Raw genomic sequence first — 23985 nt, forward strand, 5'->3', positions numbered from 1 at the left:
AACAACTTCATAATCACAGATGAGGGGAACAAAAGAAACTTATTCTTACCTGCTCTCAATTGCTGCTTGAAATTCCTGCTGACTAATGACCTCTCTCTCCAACCTGTCAATTTTTCTGAGAAATACAGAAAAGGGAATCAGACGAATGATATTCTGAAAACATATTAGCCTATATAGTGAAAACAAGTGAGCCCTGGATTAGTGAAAGCACACAGCTAGATCATTTTGGACCACATTTCATGGCTCAAATAGAAGGCTCAATACCATTCCAAGGTTTCTCCTAAGTCATTTACCTTGTGCAATAAAGGACAAACCCTGTCCCTTCTTCCACAAGCGTACAAGGCACTGTCACAGAAGAGGTAATGGCTGCACTATGTAGAAATGGGGCATGGCTTGAAGAGTCCATCTTTCCAGGGATTCCTTTATGCACAATGGCTACATGGAGGGAAGCAGGAAAGTGGTTTGGCTAATGAGTGAAAAGAATCCGTGAATTTTCTGATTCCTGAATCCACTGATCGGGGTGCAGGCACCAGGAAGACTACTCCACATGTGAAACTGCAGCAGTAGCTGTATGGGAAAGTTCCTACTTCTTTTACCCCCATCTCTCAAGGTATTCTCCAATGCATAGTCAGACTAGTTTGACTTCATTGGAGACAGGATTTAGGGCAATAACCACCATCAATTATTTTTTTGTCCAAATTTCTTGGTCAAGATATAGTCAAGATCCAGAGTTGACAGAAAATTAAAAAACTAAAATGCTAATAATACTAAATTAAAAAAAGATTTGGGGGTTCAAAAACATCTAGCAGTCCGGATTTAGCATACAGTACACCTATTGCCTACCCCAATGTATAGCATATCAGTTGCAAACCTTCAGTGACTTGCATCTTAACAGAATATACTGACTGATCACGAGTTACAGGTTACACCGTGATTTTAACTGACCATGTGTGAGAGAAAACAAATTCATCTTCTCCCTCAGGGCACTGAGAACATCCCAATTTTTAGCTAAGCTCCATCAGCAATAAACACAGGACATGGGATCTACTCATAACTGTGAAAAAACCCTGAGGGACACCAGAGCCTCACACAGCACAAGGAGAGATGGGGCTTATCAGCACCTTGATCCTAGGAGCCACCAGGATAAATTCTAGCAGCCTGAGGGAGTAATGGACAAGGCACTTCAGAACACAGAGTATTCCAGTCACACATCCTACAGCAGGGGTACCAGGAGTGGGTGATGTACAGTCAGCTACCCCAGTTTAATAAAATTCAGGGATTCCCTTCCTACAGGGTCTATTGATGTTGCATAGGTTGATATCAGATGGACTTTGCAGTGGAGTTCTGCACTGATAGATCCCTTGCAGGGTTGGAGCCTTAGCAGGGCTTTCAGATGCAAATCTTAATCTCATTAAAAGCCAATGACCCTTTGTTTGCCTCCATATTATTGAGAAGGTGGCATCATCACTGACCTCCTTTTCAGAAAAGCGTGGGTGATTGCGAATAAATGACCATTCTGTTTATTTCATTAAAACACAGTTTTAGGCATTTGGGGGGCCCATGGTGAACCAATCGCTCCGTAGGGCCTGACTCTACAAAATGAGGTGTGCTCTTATTCCCCTTTAGAACAGGCAAAACTGAAGCATTGAATCCTCAGCCCTGCTGTATCATCTTTACCCTCCTCCTGCAGGTTAAAGGTGACAGAAAATTAAACATTGCACACCATTGCAGGATCAGGACCTAAACATTGGTTCCTGTAAAAACGCCTTCTCTTTCATTCTAAAATTTGTGTTCCAGTGCTTATGGATTCTCTCTTTTTTAGTGGTAGAAATTCTCTCTTTTTTAGCACTTTCAATAGTTCTAGCTCACAATCTATCATAACCATAACGAAACAAAATTGATCAGACACTTACTGGAATGTGGCCAGGAGTGAAAGAAAATCAGATTGAAACAAATTTGCCAACTTGGCTTCAACTGCAGTCAGAGTGGAAGCTGGGCTGATGCCCCCCTCTCGATGAAATCTACAAAAGATGCAATTTAAAAGCAAGGATTAATACAGGTAACACACATACATTCTCTGTTCTATTGAGGTTCTTGTACTGCAAGTAGAGCTGGTTAACAGGTTTCTGACAGGCCAACATTCCATCCATAAATGCAGATTCAATGGAACTGAAATGTTTTCTGGCCAGCCGGCTCCCAGCTCTGGAAGGTGCTGAGAGACAACAAACATGAAACCATGAGCAGCTGTGACTACAAGTAATTTTCTAGAATTTCTCTGAGCAACAGAACAGGACAGCACATCTCTAAGAATTTATACAAATTTCAGATGAATCTGATGCAAGGACAAAGGGCCCAAATGTTGTAACCACCGAGAAGAGCAATAGTTTCACATAATGGCAATAAAAATACAGAAAATCTGAATTAACTAACTATGTAGTTCCCACCTATGGGTCTCCCAATACACATTGTCTTACTTATTTATACTTTAGCTTGCAACATTTGTGGGCCACAGCCTGTCTATTACAGCACCAACCATATTATTAGTGCTTAGCAAATAACAAACAAGAGGAACAATAGCGAGCTGGCCACATTATGTTGTTGTAAATACAAAATGGAATTAAAACATTTAAAAAATGAAGATTTGAAAAGGAAAATGGCATTATCGATTTCTGAAAAATAAACATAATGTCAATTGAGTAAGTATTTCATTAAATAAGATGGTGAAATAATTCATTTATTCATGGACTGTTATGTTTCTATTCACATTTTATTATTGTTCAACCGAATTCTGTAACAGTGATTTAAGGTTTTCTGGTACTGAAACTCCCACAGCAGAGGGCAGGAGAACAGCACTGAGGAAGCATGGCTCAGACTGACAAGGGTCAGACTGACAAGAGTCTCTCCAAAGACTTTCCATGTGGATAATTTTACTGGTTGTTAACAGGGTTATTTCAGGTTACTTATCTTGTGATGCAGGCAGATTCAGTCATTACAAGTCCCATCTAGAAGTAGATATCTCCAGCTTTCTAAGTCATGCAAGTTCTGAGGCTATGTCTACACTGCCGGTTTTGCTGGCAGTGAGTATGCAAATGAGGTGTGAATTAGCAGATCACACCACCTCATTTGCATCATTTATGCAAGCTGTTTTTGCAGAAAAAAGTAGTGTGGACGTTTTCTTTTTGTGCAAAAACCCCTTTTCACACCAGATCCTTATGCCCCCAAAAAGGAGGTTTACCGATCTGGTGGGAAAAGGGGTTTTTGCGCAAAAAGAAAACCTCAGGAGAAAGGGTTATTTCGAGGGAAGGGTTTTATCTCGAAATAACCCCGTTTTTTTCCTCAACATAGCGCCATAACATGATTATGCAAATGAAGCATAGGATATTTAAATCCCCACTTAATTTGAAATTGTGGGTGTCTGCATTTGCATTCCTCTCGAGAGAGGAATGAAATGTAGACATACCCTAATGTTCTGTATTCAACCATCCTTATCTCAAATGGGACCCATGCAGTACATGAAAATTTCTACTGGCCAGGGTTAAGAATAAGCTCTAGTCCTTAGAGATGCCCACAATGAGGGATGTACATTTAAGGGATGGTTTTCTTAAAACCACAAAATGAACTAAAGCCTTTGCATTGAGGAGACCTTTCCCATTCACCAGAAAGGAGAGATTCTCTTTTGGGGATGTAGAAGGAGAAGTGAGCCTTTCCCTAATTGAATTTGCCCTTTTTCCAGGAGTGTTGTACGGGGGAAAAATACAATAGAGGCTTGATGAGCCACTGGATGACAGAAATAATGCTATTGGTCAGAAATGCAATATTTCAGACTATTAACTCGTCCCTGGTTGTCATGTTAGTCAGGTGCAAGAAAGCCTCCACTTTGCAAAGTGTTCCATATTAGGCACAGACTCCACAGATACAGAGCACAGGAGGCCTATGGAAGTCACAGAGGGCGGCTGCTTTCAACTAGAAAAGGACCATTACATTGTATTGAAGGGTGACCATACCTCCCATTTCTTCTTAAGCCCTGTCCCAGATATCCTGACCTTTTTTTTGGAAAACATGGACATTTGTCCCACTTGCTCTTGCCACTTGCAAGTTGCTCTGATCAGCAAGCAAGAGCAAATACCCACTTTTGAAAAAAAAAAGTGGTCTCCCCTAAAAAAGGGTAAGAAAAACATTTGGGGAGGCCAGTGGCAACACAAGATGCTGAGCAGCAGGATTCGGGCAGCCAGGGAGCTCAGACAACCAGCCCTCGTTCCAGGTGGTATGGGGCTCAGGCAAGCAGCCATTAACTCATGATGATGCCAGCAAGCTCTGGCCAGCCCCAAATGGTGTCCTGATTTTACTTTTGTAAATATGGTCACCCCATCGTATTGTCACTTCTCTTTCTGGTTTGAGTCACTGGGCTTAATTCTGTCTTGTGAAAGGGAGTGCAGCTCTGCTAAAGCCATATATAATCAGAAAAAGCAATGATAAACAAGCAATGTCTTCATACGAACTTATGCTTGGGATTAAAGCGAATTTTGTGTGTGATCCCTCTGTCACTACGATCCTGGAAGTTCCATAGAAGATCCAAATAATTTATCCCTGTTTGGCTGTTTTCAAGGCCACATCTTGCCAGGAAAAGATTAAAATGCTCCTTTTTGAGATGCATGTCAAATTTTTGTAGGACTGACAAGAAAGCTTCTTTTCCAACCTTCAAAAAAACAAAAATAAAACACAGAAAGAAGTGAATCAGACTTTGCTTTATTTAAATACAACTTAAATATGCAGACTGGTCACTGATGAGTTTTCTTAATACTTATTCTGCTCCATGATCAGCGCATTCATTCAATTTCCAAGGGCTATATTCAGCCACCTTTCTCATAATAGGCAAAAATCACAGCTCCATTGAACTAACTACCAATGCTCCTATTGGCTTCTGTGGAGCCAGGGTTTCAGCCAGAAGCAGTCCTTTGATAGGAGTCTTCCCTCCACCGTGGCTCTTTCATCCTGCAGCAGATCCATCCAAGGAAGAATTCCCACTACAGCAGGCTTGTCTGCAAGCCCCAGCAGCATGTCAGAAATGGTGGCAAGGGGGCATAGAATTCCGGACTGTGTTGTCACCCATAGGCTGCTGGGCATAGACTGCCATAAAGTAGGCCAAGTCTACACTGGCAAGTTACTGAACAGTAAATCAGCCCTGCGGTGCTGTAACTTTCAAGGTGCCCACACTGGCAAGGCACTTAGTGCACACTAGCTCCAGGGTTACCTCTGCGAGAAGCACAGAACTTGCTGCGCTCTGGAAAAGGCACTGGGGTGCCAACGTGGACACCATGGCGTAGTACAGCGTCATGACTGGCCTCTGGCATTCTTCCCACAATGCCTGCTCTTGCCTCTCTGGTCATCTGTTTGAACTCTACTGCCCTGCTCTCAGGTGACCAACACTTGGATGAAAAAAAAGTAGGTCACTGTCATGTACTTCAACCCACTCATCCTGAACATGTTAGCGGCTCTGGGCACATTTTCAAAATTCCCATTGACGCTTTCTCCCTTAACTACTTTCATTAATAATCCTAAATTTGTCCCTAGCATATATCAAAGTGACTGTTTGCTGTGGCTCAGAGCTGAAATTACTCAATGCAGACATCATATCCAGAGAGTTTTATTAATGTAAATAATATAAAAATCCAATATTTTCAATATACAATTTACTTGTGAAATCTAGATACAGGACAGCTCTATCTAGACCCATAACCATATGTGAGGCTTTGACCCAGGAGCAAGATGGAACAAGAGGTTCAAATTTCTGTCATACAGACAATTTTGATTGAAAAGGATGTTGATAAGAGACCAACTCAGAAATATAGGAGAAGGATTTGGGCAAATATCATGATCTGAATGAGCGTGTCTCTATGGAAAAGGGAATATACAGCCAGGGGTGCTGACAGAAGGCCAGGACCCTGGGCAACGTAGGGCTAGGGCCAGCTCCATGCTCCTGGAAGGGGTGGGGCCTCAGGTGAAAGGTATGGGTCTGATGGCAGCAACCATCAGTACTGCCCAGACAATGCCATGCTGCGCTACCCCAGGCAGCCTTTAGCAGTAATAGCAGCAGCAGCCAGAAGCCCCAGGTGCTTTTGAATTACCCAGCCCTGGGGTAGCTGCCCACTTTGCTGCCTGCCGCCCCCAGCATTGGTAGGCCTGTATACAGCTTTCAATTTCTGTAGCTCATAAAAACATTTTTATAAGTTACTGTTTAGATGTCATTTGATTTCAGTTAAGATCCATCATATTTTTGCTACTAGGAAAGTGCTCTGCTGGATGGGTTGCAGTGAAAGGGGAACATATTTGCACACATTGTAGTTGTGTACAGGAATGAAACAGTTTTTGGAGGAAATTATTAAAGACATTTGCCTTATAACAACATTCCAGCTTCCTAGATATCTCCTGACCCTTATTTAATGCTCCCAGGAACAAATCAACATTTTAAACAAAATTGTAGGTTAATTTTTTTTTTTTTATTAGCAGCTAAATTTTGTATTGGACTTTAATGGCAAAATGTGATGACAATTCTTACTGAACTGTGGTACAATGAAATATGGACTGTCCTTATAACTGTAAAGATTTCATGACAAGGCAAACACCTAAAAGATAATAGGTATTTTGAAATTTGACCACCCTTTTTACCGTACTTGGAGGAGGAGGTTCCCTCCCTGGCCAGCAAGCCAGAATCTGTAGGCAAGTTTTTCGACTAATAACCTGATTCTGAGTCGGTAAAAGGTATGAATGAAGCAGGGATGTTAAATATCGATTAATTTACTAGTTAAGTAGTCTATGGAATTTCCATCGATTATTCGAGTAGTTGATAAGCACTTCTGCATTCCTCCTTCGAAATGTATAAGAGCCCCAATAGAGGCTCTTGTGCATTTCAAAGTTGGAACACCGCGTGGAGCCCAGAGCCAGTGCTCCCCAGGCAAATGCCCTATCCCCTGGGAGTCCCCAGCTGACTCTGAGTTCTGCAGAAATGCCACACGGAGCCCGCCCCTTTGAAATGCTGTGGCCCGGGATCAGCTGTGTGGCACTGCTCCTTTAAAACGCCGCCAGTGTTTCAAAGCGGCAGAACTGTACCGAGCCCATACCCTGGGCTCCATGTGGTGCTGCTGCTTTGAAGTACTCCCGTTTCCCTCCGCTTTGCTGCCTCTATCTGATAGAGGTAATAAGGGGGGGGGGGGAGAAGTGACTAGTCGTCTCGACTATCTGATAAGCATTTGATTACTGGATAATTGACTAGTTGACTAGTCTTTAACATCCTTAGTATGAAGTAGTATGTTAACTCTTTATTGCAACTGTGATGCTGACAGACCTGGCTCCAACTCAAGCCAAGGTCCACATGTCTCAACTGAATGTAGAGAGATCCATAGCTGACATCTGTCTGACTCAGTTTTAGATGAATACTGAAAGGCAAGTATTAGAATTATATGAAAGTCTGTAGTGTTTGGGTTCTATCAAATGCTGGTGAGTTGCTACATGAATTAATCTAATTTCCAATACAGTACACTCTCACCGTAAACACTCTTCCTAATAGCAAACCTCCTGTTATAATGAACTGTGTTCCTGGATACTACCTCTCTCCTCTGCAGTCACACCCTTTCTCCTCCTGCAGCAGGGCTTTTTTGCTGTAACAAACTCCTAACTATAATTAACGCATGATTTGGATACCTGGGGTTATTGTAGTGAGGGTATACTGTATCTGTATTCCACATTCTACTCTAATATTTGAGTGGTGATAGTGTGATCCTCGGTGACTGCATTGGCATGGCTACACAGCAGGGCTAAAGCCAAAATAAGCTACACAACTTAAGCTATGCAATGACTTAGCCGAAGTCGAAATAGCTTATTTCGGCATTTGGCACTATCTACACAGCAGGAAGTCTGAGGTAAAGCACTCTTCCTCCAACTTCCCTTAATCCTCGTAAAATGAGGGTTACAGGAGGTGGAGTAAGAAGTCCTCCAGCTCAACATAATTTTGACATTACATCGAAATAATGGGTGCTGTGTAGATGCGGACTATGTTATTCCGGAATAACACTGCTGTGTAGATGTACCCTATGAATCACCATATGGCAGACAGGACATGAGTGTTAAGAAAAGAACGGTTACTTACCTGTAACTGTTGTTCTTCGAGATGTGTTGCTCGTGTCCATTCGAAGTAGGTGTGCGCACCGCATGCACCGTGTCTTCCGGAGCGCTTTCCCTAGCGGTACCCGTAGCGCCGGCAGGGCACCCCCTGGAGTGGCGCCGCCATGGCGGGGCATAAGTACCCCTGCCGGCGCTGCCCCACCTCAGTTCCTTCTTGCCGGACACTCCGACGAAGGGGAGGTAGGGTGGGAGTCGAATGGACATGAGCAACACATCTCAAAGAACTACAGTTACAGGTAAGTAACCGTTCTTTTCTTCTTCGAGTGGTTGCTCATGCCCATTCGAAGTAGGTGACTACCAAGCTAACCCCACGGAGGAGGGGTCGGAGCAGTCATACCACCAGAGTCATGAAGTGAGGTGAACAATAAACAGATTTATTTGAACAGCTCAACACTTATAAGGCACCATTTAAGAACAAAGACAACCGGAACATATTTACTTCACAGATTTGAGGACTGCAGAGCCCACCCTTGCATCCTCCCTGGCCTGCTGAGGTAGCGCATAGTGTGTTGCAAACGTGTGAAGGGAAGACCAGGTGGCTGCCCTGCAAATCTCTGTGATCGGTACCTGGGCACCAAAGGCCACCGAGGACGCCTGCGCCCTGGTGGAGTGTGCCTTCACCCTGGGTGGGATTTTACCAGCCAGGTGATAGCAGTCTATGATGCATTGCACCACCCATCTTGATAGCCTTTGCGTGGAAATAAGAGACCCTTTCACCCTGTCCCCAAATGCAATAAACAATTGTTGTGATTTACGGAACGGCTTGGTCCTATCAATGTAGAACGCCAGCGCCCGCTTGGCGTCCAGGGAGTGCAGAATCCGCTCCTTAGAAGAGGCGTGAGGTTTTGGGAAAAGAAACGGGAGATAAATCTCCTGGGACAGGTGGAATGGTGATACCATCTTCGGGAGGAAGGCTGGATGAGGCCGTAGTCTTACATTGTTATGGGAAAAAACAAGGTAGGGCGGGTCTACAGTTAGCGCCCTTAGTTCCGACACCCTTCGAGCCAATGTAATGGCCACGATGAAAGCAACCTTCAATGAAAGGTGCAGCAGGGAACACGTGGCCAGCGGTTCAAAGGAAGGTAGCATAAGCCTATGGAGGACCACGTTAAGGTCCCAGGTGGGAAGCGGGGCCCTCACCGAGGGGTACAGCTTTTCCAGGCCAGTAAGAAAACGTTTAACCACCAGGTTAGAAAAAAGGGAGACTCCTGCCATACCAAGATGGAAGGCGGAGAGAGATGCCACATGGACTTTGATAGAAGAGAAAGATAGGCCACTAGACCGAAGCTGGAAAAGGTAGTCAAGAATAGTTGGAATAGGAGCCGAGGACGGGTGTACTCCTCTCCGGGACATCCAAGACGAGAAGCGCCGCCACTTGGCAGCGTACAACCGTCTAGTAGAGGGTTTCCTGCTACTGAGGAGAACCATCTGAACCTCTTGGGAACATTCCCTTTCAGGTTGGTTCAACCACGGATAAACCATGCCATTAGGTGGAGAGACCGGAGATCCGGGTGAACCATGATCCCCTCGCCCCAGGGTTGAGTTAGCAGATCCCGGACTAGAGGGAGTGTTATTGGGTCCTTGACAACATGTCCACCAGGATCGGGAACCAGAACTGTCTGGGCCACCTGGGGGCTACGAGAATGATCGAGGACCGAAAGGTCCTCGCCCTGGTCAAAACCCTGGAAATTAGCGGAAACGGGGGAAAGGCATAGAGAATGACCCTCTGGCCACACGGTCGTCAGGGCATCCCCCAGGGAACATTTCCCCACACCCAGTAGGGAACAATAGTTCCGGCACTTTGCATTGTGTTCCGATGCAAACAGGTCTAGGAGGGGATAACCCCACCTGTGGAAAACCCGACGGAGAGCAGCATCCTTGAGCGACCACTCGTGGGCTCCAAAGGATCTGCTCAGGGTGTCTGCTATCAGATTCTTGAGCCCCGGAAGGTACTCTGCCCGTGGCGTGCTGTCGTGTTCCACACACAGGTGCCAGAGCAGCAGGGCCTCTTTGCAGAGGGGAGGTGACCGGGCTCCCCCTTGCTTGTTGAGATAAAAGACCGCTGCCATATTGTCTAAACGAACCAGGATCGAGCGGTGAGAGAGCCTTGGTAGGAAGGCTTTGCAGGCCCTCCTCACCGCCCGCAATTCCTGGATGGTATGTTCCGAGGGGGACCAGAGGCCTTGAGTCCTGTGTCACCCCAGGTGTGCTCCCCAGCCCAGGTCTGATGCATCGGTGACCAGCGTGAGGGAGGGGAAAGGGGCAGCAAAAGGGACCCCACTGCACACCACGGTTTCCTGGGTCCACCACCGGAGGGAGGTCAGGATTTCCGGGGGCACAGTTACAATTGAGTCCTAAAGACCCCGGGACTGGTTGAAGGTCTTCGCCAACCAAGCCTGTAGGGGTCTCATTCTCATTCTGGCGTGGCGCACCATGTACGTGCAAGCCGCCATATGACCCAGGAGCCTGGAGCAGACCCAAGGGGTCGTGATAGGGGACCGGGTTAACCCCGAGATCAGCTCCACTATGGAGAGAAATCTGCTCAGGAGGAAAGCTCTGGCCACCCTCGCATCGAGAAGGGCCCCCACGAACTCCAGATGCTGGGAGGGGGTCAGGGACGACTTTTTGTCGTTTAGCATAAGCCCGAGTCTTAGGAAGAGGGCCTTCATGAGTGTCACATGAGCTTTTACCTGTTCGTATGAGCGACCTCGGATTAGCCAATCGTCGAGGTACAGGAATACATGTACCCCTTGTTTGTGGAGGAACGCCGCAACCACAGCCATACATTTGGTGAATACCCTTGGTGCCGTGGACAACCCAAAGGGGAGCACCGTAAACTGAAAATGGTGTTGGCCGACCATAAACCTGAGGAACCTCCTGTGGCTGGTTCTGATTGCCACGTGGAAGTAGGCGTCCTTGAGGTCGAGGGTCGCGTACCAGTCTCCTAACTGTAGCACTGGGATGACTGAGGCTAGGGTCACCATTCTGAACCTGTGTTTTATGACCGCCTTGTTCAAATTTCTGAGGTCCAAGATGGGACGAACCCCTCCCTTTGGTTTGGGGACAACAAAATATCAGGAGTAGAATCCCCTTCCCCGCAGGTGTAAGGGAACCTCCTTTATTGCCCCTTTTACAAGGAGCACAGACACCTCCTGGTGCAGGATGTGTTCGTGAGGAGTGTCCCTTAGTGGGAATGGAGAAGGGAGGTTTGAAGGCGGTGGGCCCAGGAATGGGATGGTATAGCCCCCATTTACGATATTTAGAACCCAGGCATCTGATGTAATTAGCGCCCACGCATGGGCAAAAAGGAATAACCTGGCCCCAAACGGGGGCCCAGGGTGGGAGACTGGTACAGGACCCTCGAATAGCGCGTCAAAACTGCAGCTTGCCCTGATGGGAAGTGCCATGGGGACTTCCCCGCTGGTTATCCGCCCTGGGGCGACAACGCCGACCCCTAGCGCCCTGGGGGTGCGCAACCGCCCCAGAACCTCCACCGGAGGCCCGGGAATGGCACCTCCAGTAATCCCCACAGGGGACCTAGGGCTGCGCTCTCCCCTGCCGTCGATAGGGCATATGTCAACGCTGCGGGGCAGGCATGTGGATGCCCAAGGATTTCAACGTGGACCTTGTGTCCTTCAGGGTATGAAGCCTAGAGTCGGTGTGCTCCGAGAACAAAGTGTTTCCCTCGAACGGCAAGTCCTGGATTGTATTTTGCACGTCAGGGGGAATTCCTGACACGTGCAGCCAGGCTCCGCGACGCATCACGACACCAGTCGCCATGGTGCAGGCTGCTGAGTCAGCGGTATCCAAGGACGCCTGGAGGGCAGTTCGTGCGATGACTTTGCCTTCGGAAGCAATGGCTGCGAACTCCTGGCGGTCCTCCGCTGGGAGCCGATCCCTGAATTTTTCGGCTGCCTGCCAGGTATTGAAGGCATACTGGCTCAACATCGCCTGCTGGTTCGCGATGCGGAGCTGTAGTGCCCCTGTGGCGTAAACCTTACGGCCGATCAGATCCAGCCATTTAGGCTCTTTCTCTAGATGGGCCAGGCTGAGAGAGCCGTTCCTTTTGGGCTGCAGCCTGCACAACCAAGGATCCTGGGATGGGTTGCGAATACAAATGCTCATGTCCCGAGTGCGGGACATAATAGCGCCTCTCGACCCCTTTTAAGGTAGGGGTCAAGGTCGCCGGCGTCTGCCACAGAGCCTTAGAGATCTTAGTCACCGTCTTATTGAGCGGTAAAGCCATCTGCATGGGCGCGTCCTCAGTGATGATGTCCACCATTGGATCCGTGTCCTCAACGACAGGTTCCACTGGGACAGCTAGTTTCAATGCCATGCGCCGGAGAAGTTCCTGGTGCGTACGGGCATCCATGGTAGGCAGACTAGGTGCCAGGTCTGCTAGAGCCTCGTCCGGGGACGACGACGATGACAAGGACGACTCCTGGGTTGGGATAGAGCCAGATGGCCCCAAGTGCGGTGGCGGTTGTACATCCTGCGTACCCTGCGGGTTCATCTCCGCTGCAGGTGCCTGCGCCGTCGGATCTGGTTGTGGCGCCCCAAGTGGAGAGGGGGCCTGAGACAGGGACGCCAAAGGTTGGGAGCGGTGACCCGACAGTCCTGACACCGTAGGAGGGGGCGCCGGGCCCTGCCACTGATGGTAGGCCCAGGGAGTCCAGAACGGCCACTGAGGATGTGGAGGCCAAGTTTGCTGAGGATGGTCCCGCCGGTGCCAGGACTGAGACCTGTGGGACGAGGAAGCTCCTGAGGACCCTGACCGAACAGAGGTTGCGTCGGAATCTGACGAATAATCGGACTCCGGCCAAGGCGGAGCCGAAGAGGAATGCGGAGCAAACCTTGCCATAGATTCTGGCTTGCCCGCGTGAGTACGGCGGGGCCGGACGAGTTGTGGCACCGGGGGACCCATGGCCGGTGCCGGGAGAGTCCCCGCCGGCTGCGGCACCGGGGTGCCCAGGCCCGGTGCCGGGAGAGTCGACGCCAGCAGCTGCGGCACCGGGGTGCCCAGTCCTGGTGTCGGTAGGATAGTCGCCAGCAGTTGCGGCACCGGGGTGCCCAGGCCCGGCGCCTGTAGGGTAGTCGCCGGCAGTTGCGGCACCGGGGTGCTCAGGCCCAGTACCGGTAGGGGAGTCGCTTGCAGTTGCGGCATCGGGGTGCTCAGACACGGCGCCGGTAGGGTAGTCGCCGGCAGTTGCGGCACCGGGGTGCCCAGGCCCGGTGCCGGTAATGTGGATAGTGTTAGTTGCGGCACCGGGGTGCCCGCTGTCACGTACGGTACTGGGGGACCCAGGCCCGGTACCGGGGGCGGTGCCGTAGGAGCCGCCGACTGCCATCGGGCTGAATCCGGTGCTTGTGAGGGCGCAGAGATGGACGTCAATTCCATGAGGCTCGGTGCCGTGGAGGGGAGAGACGCCTGAGTAAATGCCACATGGCTGCGGGGGTACGGCACCGGTACCGCCAAGCAGGGGGCTGGCGAGGAGCTGAGCTGCACCGAAGATCGAGCGTGGCCCGAAACTGACCGGGACTGGAGAACCAGCGTCAAGAACGGTGCTGTGGTAGCGATCGGTACTGACCCCACATGGGGTGGTCCCGACGCATGGGTTGCCTTAGCATGCCGACCTGGACCATGCTTGGGTGAAGTCGTAAGCAGTTGACTGACTAGAGACTAAGAGAGATAGAGACGCTCCAACGACCGTCACGACGGTAAGAAGGAACTGAGGTGGGGCAGCGCCGGCAGGGGTACTTATGCCCCGCCATGGTGGCGCCACTCCAGGGGGCACCCTGCCGGCGCTACGGGTACTGCTAGGGAAAATGCTCCGGAAGACACAGTGCACGCGGTGTGCACACCTACTTTGAAGGGACATGAGCAACCACTCGAAGAAGAACTACTCTTCTACAAAAATTGTTGTACCCCTCCTGAAAGAGGAGATCCATCATTATCAGACAGGGAGTTTCCTCTGCATAAGCAAGAAATCCCCAACAGCTTAGCTTGGGTTAACCCTCAGAACAAATAAAGCTTGCTGATTACAGAACCTCTACTACCTTTTAAAACCTTAGACTGTAACTCATCTGTAGGGCTACGTCTACACTGGCCCCTTTTCCGGAAGGGGCATGTAAATTTCACTAGTCGTCGTAGGGAAATCCGCGGGGGATTTAAATATCCCCCGCGGCATTTAAATAAAAATGTCCGCCGCTTTTTTCCGGCTTTTAAAAAAGCCGGAAAAGAGCGTCTAGACTGGCCCCGATCCTCCGGAAAAAGTGCCCGGGCTTCATTTGCAACTCCGGTTGCCTACATTACCACCCTAGTTCGAACTAGGGTGGTAGTGTAGACATACCCTCATTTGAAGTTACGGTGCTGTGTACACGCACTCTTAATGTGCCTGATGAGTTTTCACTTAGTGCAGTTGATTGGTGAAATCTAAATTTAGAGCTCACAACCAATTTACGGTTTGTGTCCTGGTTTCTAATAGTCTGCCCTGAGTCAGTGCTCATACTCTTGGACCACCAAAAAGAAGTTAAATAAAAAAGTAAGAAAGTATGTATAATGAAAAGAAATTGCAAGCATTAGGGTTTGTTTGTTTGATTCTCTCTTATATATAATCAGCTTTGCTAAACTGTTTGCCTTGGTCCTGCATTTGTAAATGTTTGGAATTAACACTTGCTACTGAACTTGTTAGTGACTATTAACATCAAGGGGAACATTTTCATATTAGAAGCATCACATTCACCAAAACTACAGATATAAACAATATTAATGGACACATTTGCCAGCAATTCAGCAACAAATGTGGTAATTAGCACTACACTAGTAAACACAAAGGACCAAATAATGTTCTTCTGGCTTATCTAAGTAACCCAACTGAGTAAGCCCAGCTGGCTGGTTAGTATATTGGGGTACAGATTCAACAATCCTTGCCTCACATCTTATCACAGCCCAACCAATACCTGCAGATCATTTTATGTGGGTGCTTCCCCACTTAGAACAGATTCACAGACCAAAAAGCATCTTACCTTGCCTCTTTTTCGGGGATCATATTTTTCAAATTCTTCTTTCATGTTTCTAAATCCTTCTCTGAATTTATCTTTTAGCCATTTTTCTATGTCAAGTGAAGCTTTGCGTTCCCACTCAGTTTTCAATATTTCTCTGCTTTGCCCTTCAGTTGTGATATAAAAATAAAAGTTTAAAAATAACGTATTGAATATTAACAAAAAGAAGACAGGAAATATGGGTGAGAAAGATAATTGGACTCTAAAGCACTGAAACAGTAAATCTATAGCATGATATGCTGAAATCAGCTGGTAGGATCAGATATTGAGAGCTAGGACCCTGGCAAAAACCCTTCCTTTCACTTAGATTGAACTTCTTGTTCCTGAATATGTCTCAGCTTGGAAGATTCATTGCCTATCTCATTTGGGGTATGTCTACACTACAACGTTAATTCGAACTAACTTAGTTCGAATTAGTTAATTCGAACTAAGCTAATTCGAACTAACGGATCCAGACTAAAAAACTAGTTCGAATTAGCATTTTGCTAATTCAAACTAGCATGTCCACATTAATTGGACCCTGAACCGGGCTTAAGAATGGCCGGAAGCAGTGCTGGCAGGGCATCAGAGAAGAACTTAGAGCGTGGAGATGCTTTCTCAGGCTAGCCGAGGGCTGTGCTTAAAGGGTCTCGACCCCCACCCCGGACAGACAGTTCTCAGGGGTGCCCCGCTTGCAAAGCAGTCCTGGCTTGGAGTGCCTGGGCTACCCACACTGGGCACATCACACCACTCGGCCATCAGCCCGGCTGCACTTGCTGCAGGCTGCCATCTGGGGAGAGGGGGCAATTGGGGGGCTGCAGGAGAGTTTCCACCCCCAGAAGCCCGTACAGCCAGCCCAGTCCTCCCCATCGGGGACTAGTACCCCATTCCTCCCTCACCTCCTTCCACTTACCCTTCCCTAGCCCCTCTTCTTGATGTACAAAATAAAGATAACGTGTCTTCCAAAATGGAATCTGTCTTTATTGAACAAAACTGGGGGAGACAGGGAAAAGGAGGTGGGAGAGGGGAAGAGAGAGGCTGGGAGAAGGGAAGGCAACTAAAATGATCAGGGGTTGGGAACAGGTCCCATATGAAGAGAGGCTAAACAGACTGGGACTTTTCAGCTTAGAAAAGAGGAGACGGAGGGGGGACAGGATAGAGGTCTCTAAAAGCATGAGTGGGGTGGAGAGGGTGCATACAGAAAAGTTCTTCATTAGTTCCCATAAAGAAGGACTAGAGGACACCAAAGGAAAGGAATGGGTAGCAGGCTTCAAACTAGTAACAGAAAGTTGTTCTTCACAAAGCAAGGAGTCAACCTGTGGAACTCCTTGCTGCAGGAGGCTGTGAAGGCTACAACTAGAACAGAGTTTAAAGGGAATTGAGATCAAGTCATGGAGGCTGGGTCCATGGAGTGGTATTAGCCAGGGGGTAGGAGTGGTGTCCCTGCCCAAGGTTTGTGGAAGGCTGGAGAGGGATGGCATGAGACAAATGGCTTGGTCACTGTCTTCGGTCCATCCTCTCCAGGGTCCCTAGGGTTGGCCGCTGTCGGCAAACAGGCTACTGGGCTAGATGGACCTTTGGTCTGACCCAGGACGGCCATTGTAAGCTCAGGGCTCAGGGTCGGGGGTCTCACTGGACCCCCTTGATTCTCTTGCACACCTGCTCCTGGGTGGCCAGGCTGGCAGCTCTCCTGCCCTAGACGGCCACTTTCCTGTGCCTAGTGCGGAGATCGTGGACGAGGTCCACGATGTCTGCACTAGCCCAGGCGGGTGCCCGCCTCTTGCGGTCCCGGGCAAGCTCCCGGGAGCCGCCAGCCTGGTCCCGGGAAGAGGGGAAGGGCTGGGGGGCATCGGGTGGGTGGCTCGATCCGTGCCAGGTGCAGGGTCTGCTGGCTGGGTGCTGGCAGGTTTGCACCTGACACGGGCACTGTAGCCAGCCCGTGCCCCTTTATGGGGTTCGGGGCCGGGAGGGGGGCAATAGAGTTTCCCTGGTGTTGGCCAGTTCGAACTAGGCTTAATCCTCGTAAAATGAGGTTTTCCTAGTTCGAACTAAGCGCTCCGTTAGTTCGAATTAAATTCGAACTAACGGAGTGCTAGTGTAGTGCCTATGAAAGTTAGTTCGAACTAACTTTGTAGTGTAGACATACCCTTGTAGAGTCTGCTTCAGTATAGTATATAATTTTAAGGGCACAGCAGTAGTCTTAATAATATCCAGTAAAAAGAAATCCAAACAACCAGAGTTGCCTCTTGATAGAACTCCCTAATAAAATGAGAAGTAAATCTTCCTGCTGTTCTGTTTAGGACTGCGTCGCCCACCAGCTCATGAATACCTGTCCCTTGAACACCAACTTATGTATGCAATGTTGCTAATATACAAACAAACCATGACTCTTGACACCTTTTCTTTTTTATTTTCTTTAAAAATAAAAGAAGGAAATAGCACCTGTACTGGGGAATTCAGTGGTTGTGAGGGTGCCAGACTGATAACCCTAGAAAATGGAGGCCTCCATTTCTCAATAGCAGTTGTTCACCATCTGTGGCCCATGGACTAATATGTGATCTTGGAACCATTTCCAGCTGCCCCATAAAACTCCTTCTGTTACCATTGGGAAACAGCCACTTTTCTTCAATCAGTGATGCCTCCAATTAGTTTTAGAACACAGCCCAAGACTCATTCAGGTTTTGCAGGTACCGTTTTTATCCAATTAAGCTCAGAGACACCACTTCTCTGCCCCTCGCACAACTCCTTTGTTTCTTTCTTTGCAAAGTGTTTCTTGGGTGTAAATTTAACCATGGTCAGATTAGCAAATTTTCAGGGGTAACAAACACACAGGCAGACAGAACTAAACTGCAAAGTGAGATGGAAAGATTAGAGTAGTGGGGGCTGCAGGGAACAAGAAGAGATCCACCTCTTCAGTGAAATAAGTAACAAAGACACAAGGTGGGAAGAAGTAACATGCAGCTATGCTCGTTATTATTAAGTGAAGTTATTTTCATCTTGTCTCCAGTAGAATTAATATGAGGAACCAGGACCAGACAGTTAGAAGGGGAGGTATCCCATGAAAGGATCTCAAGAGGTGGTCTACAAAATAAAAAAAGGTTGATGACACCTGTTCTACTGGGCAAGCCAATAACAATGCAAGTTCCTCACAATGCACCACCAATATACTTTAACCCTGACCTCAAGGGACCACCTTGAGATGTGACTCCTCTACAGTCTTTGGTCTCTGCTCATTATGGAATTCAAGGCAGATTCTTCATACACCAAGCCACACATTTGTATGCACATCTGAAGCTGAAGGCAGAGAGCATTAGGGTCCCAATGTCTACCCCTAAGCTAGAAGGCCTGACTTTAGGATTGTGACTTCCATTATTGGTACTCTGTCTGGAGGTCTGTTTGCTATATTTGTAACATATTTGCTAATGTATGTCTTTTCTTGATTAACTGTCAGACCTGTTCATGATTACATTGTCCTCTCATGTGTGTTGTATCAAGAGGATAAAAGCTTCACAGGTATTTGTAGCAAAGGTTTTAACTAAAGTAGTAGGCCCAGGGCTGGATTTACACTTTACATACCCCTGGGCATGGTGTCAACAGTGCTCCCTTACCCCCCTGCAGCTGACCTTAATTTTGTACAGTTCTAAAGAAGTAAGGTGTCTCTAGAATTCTGGTGCCCATAAGCACATGCCTACGATGCCTAACTGGAAATCTGAGCCTGAATAGACACCAATTTTTTAATCAAAAGTCTAGGTTCTATCCCTTATGTTGCAGGCAGGCAATTCAGCAGGTAACCATGATGTCTGGGAATAGGCAACATGTATACACATCACATAATGTAGGCTATTTAAGTAAACAATGACACAAAGAAGAAAAAATCCTGGAACTTAGGAAAGGCCACCGGCATAATCAACTGAAAGTATTCTATAGACTGTACTTGGAAGATCTAAATTACTTGGTTTAGTGCTCCTAGAAGATACTATTGTGAAAAGTACTCTAGAAAATCCTCAGACAGTGTGGCGGAGAGAGGTATTAGTAATCAACAAATATGGTAAAAGATTTGTGATGTTGATACTTGTCCAATAAGAACTAAAACCACCAAATTAATTTCACAGAGGCTACCAAACATTCATCAGACAGAGAGTGATTATTTTAAAACTTGAGAATAGCTATTTCAATACTTGACTAGTGCTGAGCCACCATTCCCCATAACCAGTGCCACAAAGTATTCACTTTCCATGCCCTTTCTTTTCTGATTGCCATGAATGTTACTGAAAGCTGGGGATTCAATTCAATTAAATTTCTTTTTTTTTTTTTTTACCAGAAACTTTAGCATTCTTTGAAGATCCGTTTCAGAGCTCAGTTCTTAGTTTTTTTAGTAGTGTATCTCCTTTCAGAATTCCAGTTCCTTCTGTGTCATATCTGAACAGCAAAAAGAGAAAGCCATGATCATATTTAGACTCTTTTCTTAGGGTACGTCTACACTAGCCCCCAGATCGATCTAGGGAGGCTAATGAGGGTGACCGAAATTGCAAATCAAGCCTGGGATTTAAATATCCCGCACTTGATTTGCATATTCTCGTCCAGTCACCATTTTTAGAAATTGACTAGCCCGAAGTAACTGCCCGTGTCTACACGTGGCAGTGAAATGGGATTCCGATTTAAAGCCCTAACTCGAATTAGCTGGTATTCCCCCTGCAATGAGGTTTACCAGCTAATTCGATTTAGGGGATTTAAATCGGAATCCCCGTTTCACTGCCGTGTGTAGTCACGGACAGTTACTCTGGGCTAGTCAATTTCTAAAAATGGCGACTAGACGGAAACATGCAAATCAAGCACAGGATATTTAAATCCTGGGCTTGATTTGCAATTTCTGTCGCCCTCATTAGCTTCCCTAGATCGATCTAGGGGGCTAGTGTAGATGTACCCTTAGAATTCATTGCTTCCCCAGCACTGTCACCCTCCTGTGAACACCAAGCACTGACATAATGTCAGTCGAACTAAACCTGTGGAGCAGATTTTTCCAACATACCAAAATTGAACAATAGACGACATTCCCAGCTGTCCCCATAAACTTACTATATATTTTAGAAATGTGCATTTGTCTGTCTGTCCGTTCATGTTTGAGTCCGTTTCTTCAAGAACTCCTTCTAAACGCTAAGAGCTGGGACCACCGAATTTGGAATACAGCTTCCTCTTATAACTTAAAGCAAGGTCGGAGTTTGGTTGTGCCAGGATAATGGGATGTTCCTGGAATTCAACTGTTTCTCATAAAATGGAAAGGGAAGGAACTGGCAGGCAGGTCAGTTACACTGCAGAACGACCAAGGGGGACCAAGGACCAGAGATAGGGACCAGGACAAACAACTATAACGCCATGGGGCAGCCGGGGGCAGAGATGGAGAAAAGGACAATTATCTACTATATATTTCAGAGAGTTTTTCTGTTTGTCTGTATGTTCCCCATCCGGGGGACATGCACCCTTCCCTCAGCTGTGCCCACTGGAGCTACAGCAGCCATGGAGAGGCACTTCTCACCTGGCCCCAAGCTGTTGCAGTGAGAGAGGACGGGGGTTGTCCTCTCTCCTGGGGCAGACTGCATTCTGAACCCCTCATCCCCAGCCCAACCCCAGAACAATTATTTAAATGAAGAAAAACAAAATGTATTTGAATTAAAGACCTTCAGGGGCTGGATCCAAGCAAGCCAGGGTCTGCATCCAGCCCCCGGGCCTGATGTTCTCTACCCCTGTCACAGATAAAAGAATATAATCAATGAGCCAAGTCCTGAATGCTCAACTGGCCCCGAATCCTCTGCTTCCACTGAAAGCATGGAGGATCCAATGGGCTCTGCATTTCATATTCCGGAATTATGATCTGACCTAATACAGAATACTCCCAACTCAGGAATTACTGTGGGCGAGATGGGTTCTTTTTTTGTAACTGTGGACCACAAGGGTGTGAATGCGCCTCCCATGGATCCCAAAGTAAGCAGGGAAATCAACCCGTCTTCCCCAGCTGGCCAGAATATGGAGGAGGGCGGCTTGGGCAGCGTGCCACTCTGCCTTCTCCTGGCCAGCTGGAGCATGTTTACTTGGAGCTTATGGGGGGTGCTTTCACGTCCTTTGCGCACACACCCCTATGTCTGGACCTGCGACTGTTTTAAACCTTGTTATCCAAACATCCACATTATGTCTCACTCCCATGACAGTGGGGCAACAGAGAGCTCCCTGTGTGGCCACAGGGACAATGACACCTGATCCCAGCAGGCACAAGGAAGGCTGCAGTTGTAGTAGGGCACACGAGAGTGGGGATGTTAACTAGCGATTCATTTAGTAGTCGAGCAGTTGATGGAATTTCCATCAACTACTCACTAGTTGATAGGCACTTCTGCATTCCTCCTTTGAAATGTACAAGAGCCCCAGCAGGAAGTCCCACTGACTCCGGGCTCCACATGGGCGCTTCTGCTTTGACTCCCGCTGGGGACTCTTGTACATTTCAAAGCTGGCATGTCGCAAGGAGCTCGGGAATCCCCAGCTGATCCCGGACTCCACCCAGCATTTCAAAGCAGCAGCACCACAATGAGCTGACCCTGGCCTCAGTGGGACTATGCCACTTTGAGATGCCAGGTGGAGTCCAGGATCAGCTGGGGACTCCCCAGCTAGCCCCGGGCTCCCCGCTGTGCTGCCGCTTTGAAATACCACAGCGGCATTTCAAAGGGGGCAGCGCCGCATGGAGCCTGTGATCAAGCTGTGCAGCACTGCCCCTTTGCAACGCTGTGGCAGTGTTTCAAAGGCGCAGCGCTGCATGGTGCCCGGGATCAGCTGTGCAGTGTTGCCCCTTTGAAATGTGGCTGTGGCATTTGAAAACGGCAGCGTCGCACAGAGCCCAGGACCCCAAGGCTCCATGTGCAGTGCTGCCGCTTTGAAGTACCTTTTTCCCTCTCCTTGCTGCCTCTATCTGACAGAGGCAGTGGAGGGTGGGGGAAGCGACTAGTCAACTATCCTGTTAAGTATCCGATAAGGATTTGCTTATCGGATAGTCCTTAACATCCCTACACCAGAGCCCTCTGTGCAGGAAGGGCAGAAGAGGAAACCCTCTGCAGCTCCACAGTCACAAGTGAGCGAGCAGGGCCATTACGTCAGAGGAATGAACTCTTTGCACTACCCTTTCGATTATCCAAACTTCCAATTATGTGAAAAAAAGCCATGTTCCCCAAACTATGTGCATAATCAAGAGCATACTGTTATAATAATACTTGTTCTTACGTAGCCCCTTACAGCTGATGGTCTCAGAGCACTTTACAAAATGGGTAACTATATAAATCAGGTTTGTAATGGAAACTGCATTATGAATAGACTCACAGATCTTTACTTGCAGCAGACCTGCTGTTAGAACTATAGTGAACTAGTGAAAATTCATGTGACCAATATTTCTGTGGAAAGTATCAGCACATACCAGTTAAGAAACTTTGCCATTTGGGCGCACTAGCTGGTTACCACATAGAGGAGCAGACTCTGTTCTGCAGCTGGTTCATGTGTGCAGCTTCACTTGATTTCACTGAGAGTTGTGTGTGCTACAAATTAAGGAGTAGTCAATGGAGTCCTCTGTCCTATGCCTGAACTAAGCATCTTCTCTGCGGCAAATAGGGTAGGAACTAGTACTATGACAGATTAAAGTAGCTTCTGTATATCTTACACTGTCTAGGTGCTCTCTATTTAACTTGTCCCCTCTTTATTTCATCCCATGCCAGCATCATACGCACATACCCTCACAAGTCCACCAGAGAGGTGTGCTTTATTTTTTTAAATGGGAATGAGAATATTATCTAAAACTTGAATCAGAGGTTACCTTCTCCAAAGCTTTTCAAACTCCTCATTTCCAATGTGAAACCCTAATTTGTTAAGCATGTTCTTAAACTCAGGCATCAGAATCCTGATGTCACCACCTGGGTTCTTCTGGGGTAACAGATTGGCAATATCCAGCAACCTATTTCCAACAGAAGACAAGACGATCCTTAATACATTTCAGTCATATGAAACCTATCCTATGCCTGCCCCACTTGAAATTCCCCATTCTCTACAAACACAGAATTACAACACTTTTATTCAAAAGAAAAACTGACCCTACTCTGTGCTTGGGTGCTCCTTTACAGTTGTTTCTTAGCAACGGAAAAGAAGCAAGAAGGTAGCTTTGGTTAGCATTTTTCTTAAATCCTCAGACAATGAGTCTTGAGCCCTCCTTTTAGGGACCACTTGTATAGGCTGGACCTCCCTGGTCTGGCATGGTTGGGACCTGACTGGTCCCAAATGACAGAATTTGCTGGACCAGGGAAAGTGTCCCCTGCCAGGAGCCCCGAGTCAACTGGCTCCCTGCCTCTGTCCCCCACTTTCCTCTTCCCTGCTCTGCTGCCTTTGGCAGCCGGGCTTCTCCAGCCCTGGCCCACGCTGCCATGTGTGGCCAGATTTCTCCATCCCTGTGCAGCCGCAGGTGGCCACACTTCTTTGTCTCCCAACCCTGCACTGCTGCTGGCTGTCAGGGTTCTCTGGCTCTATGATGCCATGGGCACCATACTTCTAAAGCTCCTAGCCCCATGCTGCCATGGATGCCTGAGGTTCTCCAGCTCCTGGCTCCACGCTGCTGAGGATTGCCCGGATTCTACGGCTCCCAGCCCCGTGCTGTCGTGGGCACCTGGAGTTCTCCAGCCCCAAGCTCCATTCTGCTGCGGGCTGCCAGGATTCTCCTGTTCCTGATCCCAGCATTGCTATGGAACT

The 23985-nt window shown here is 47.8% G+C and overlaps 1 protein-coding gene across 5 annotated transcripts in view; it reads right to left on the bottom strand.

The window, feature by feature from the left end:
* The window catches only part of LOC102445674 (EF-hand calcium-binding domain-containing protein 6-like), a 90491-nt gene extending 70853 nt beyond the window's left edge, over positions 1-19638 (bottom strand). For 4 of the 5 annotated variants that reach the window (XR_012904265.1, XM_075930305.1, XM_075930303.1 and 1 more), the window contains exons 1-5: positions 19538-19638; positions 15205-15347; positions 4500-4696; positions 1914-2021; positions 50-115 (exon numbers count right to left, since the gene is read on the bottom strand). Coding sequence is in view for 4 of the 5 variants with exons in the window: in XM_075930305.1 (XP_075786420.1) it covers positions 50-115; positions 1914-2021; positions 4500-4696; positions 15205-15249 (416 nt within the window). In the remaining variant the exon portion in view is untranslated. The remainder of the gene's footprint in view (positions 1-49; positions 116-1913; positions 2022-4499; positions 4697-15204; positions 15348-19537) is intronic. The other variant, XM_075930304.1, reaches the window with a different exon arrangement.
* Positions 19639-23985: the final 4347 nt, after the last annotated feature.

This window comes from Pelodiscus sinensis, chromosome 5, assembly GCF_049634645.1.
Source record: "Pelodiscus sinensis isolate JC-2024 chromosome 5, ASM4963464v1, whole genome shotgun sequence".
Lineage (NCBI taxonomy): Eukaryota > Metazoa > Chordata > Testudines > Trionychidae > Pelodiscus > Pelodiscus sinensis.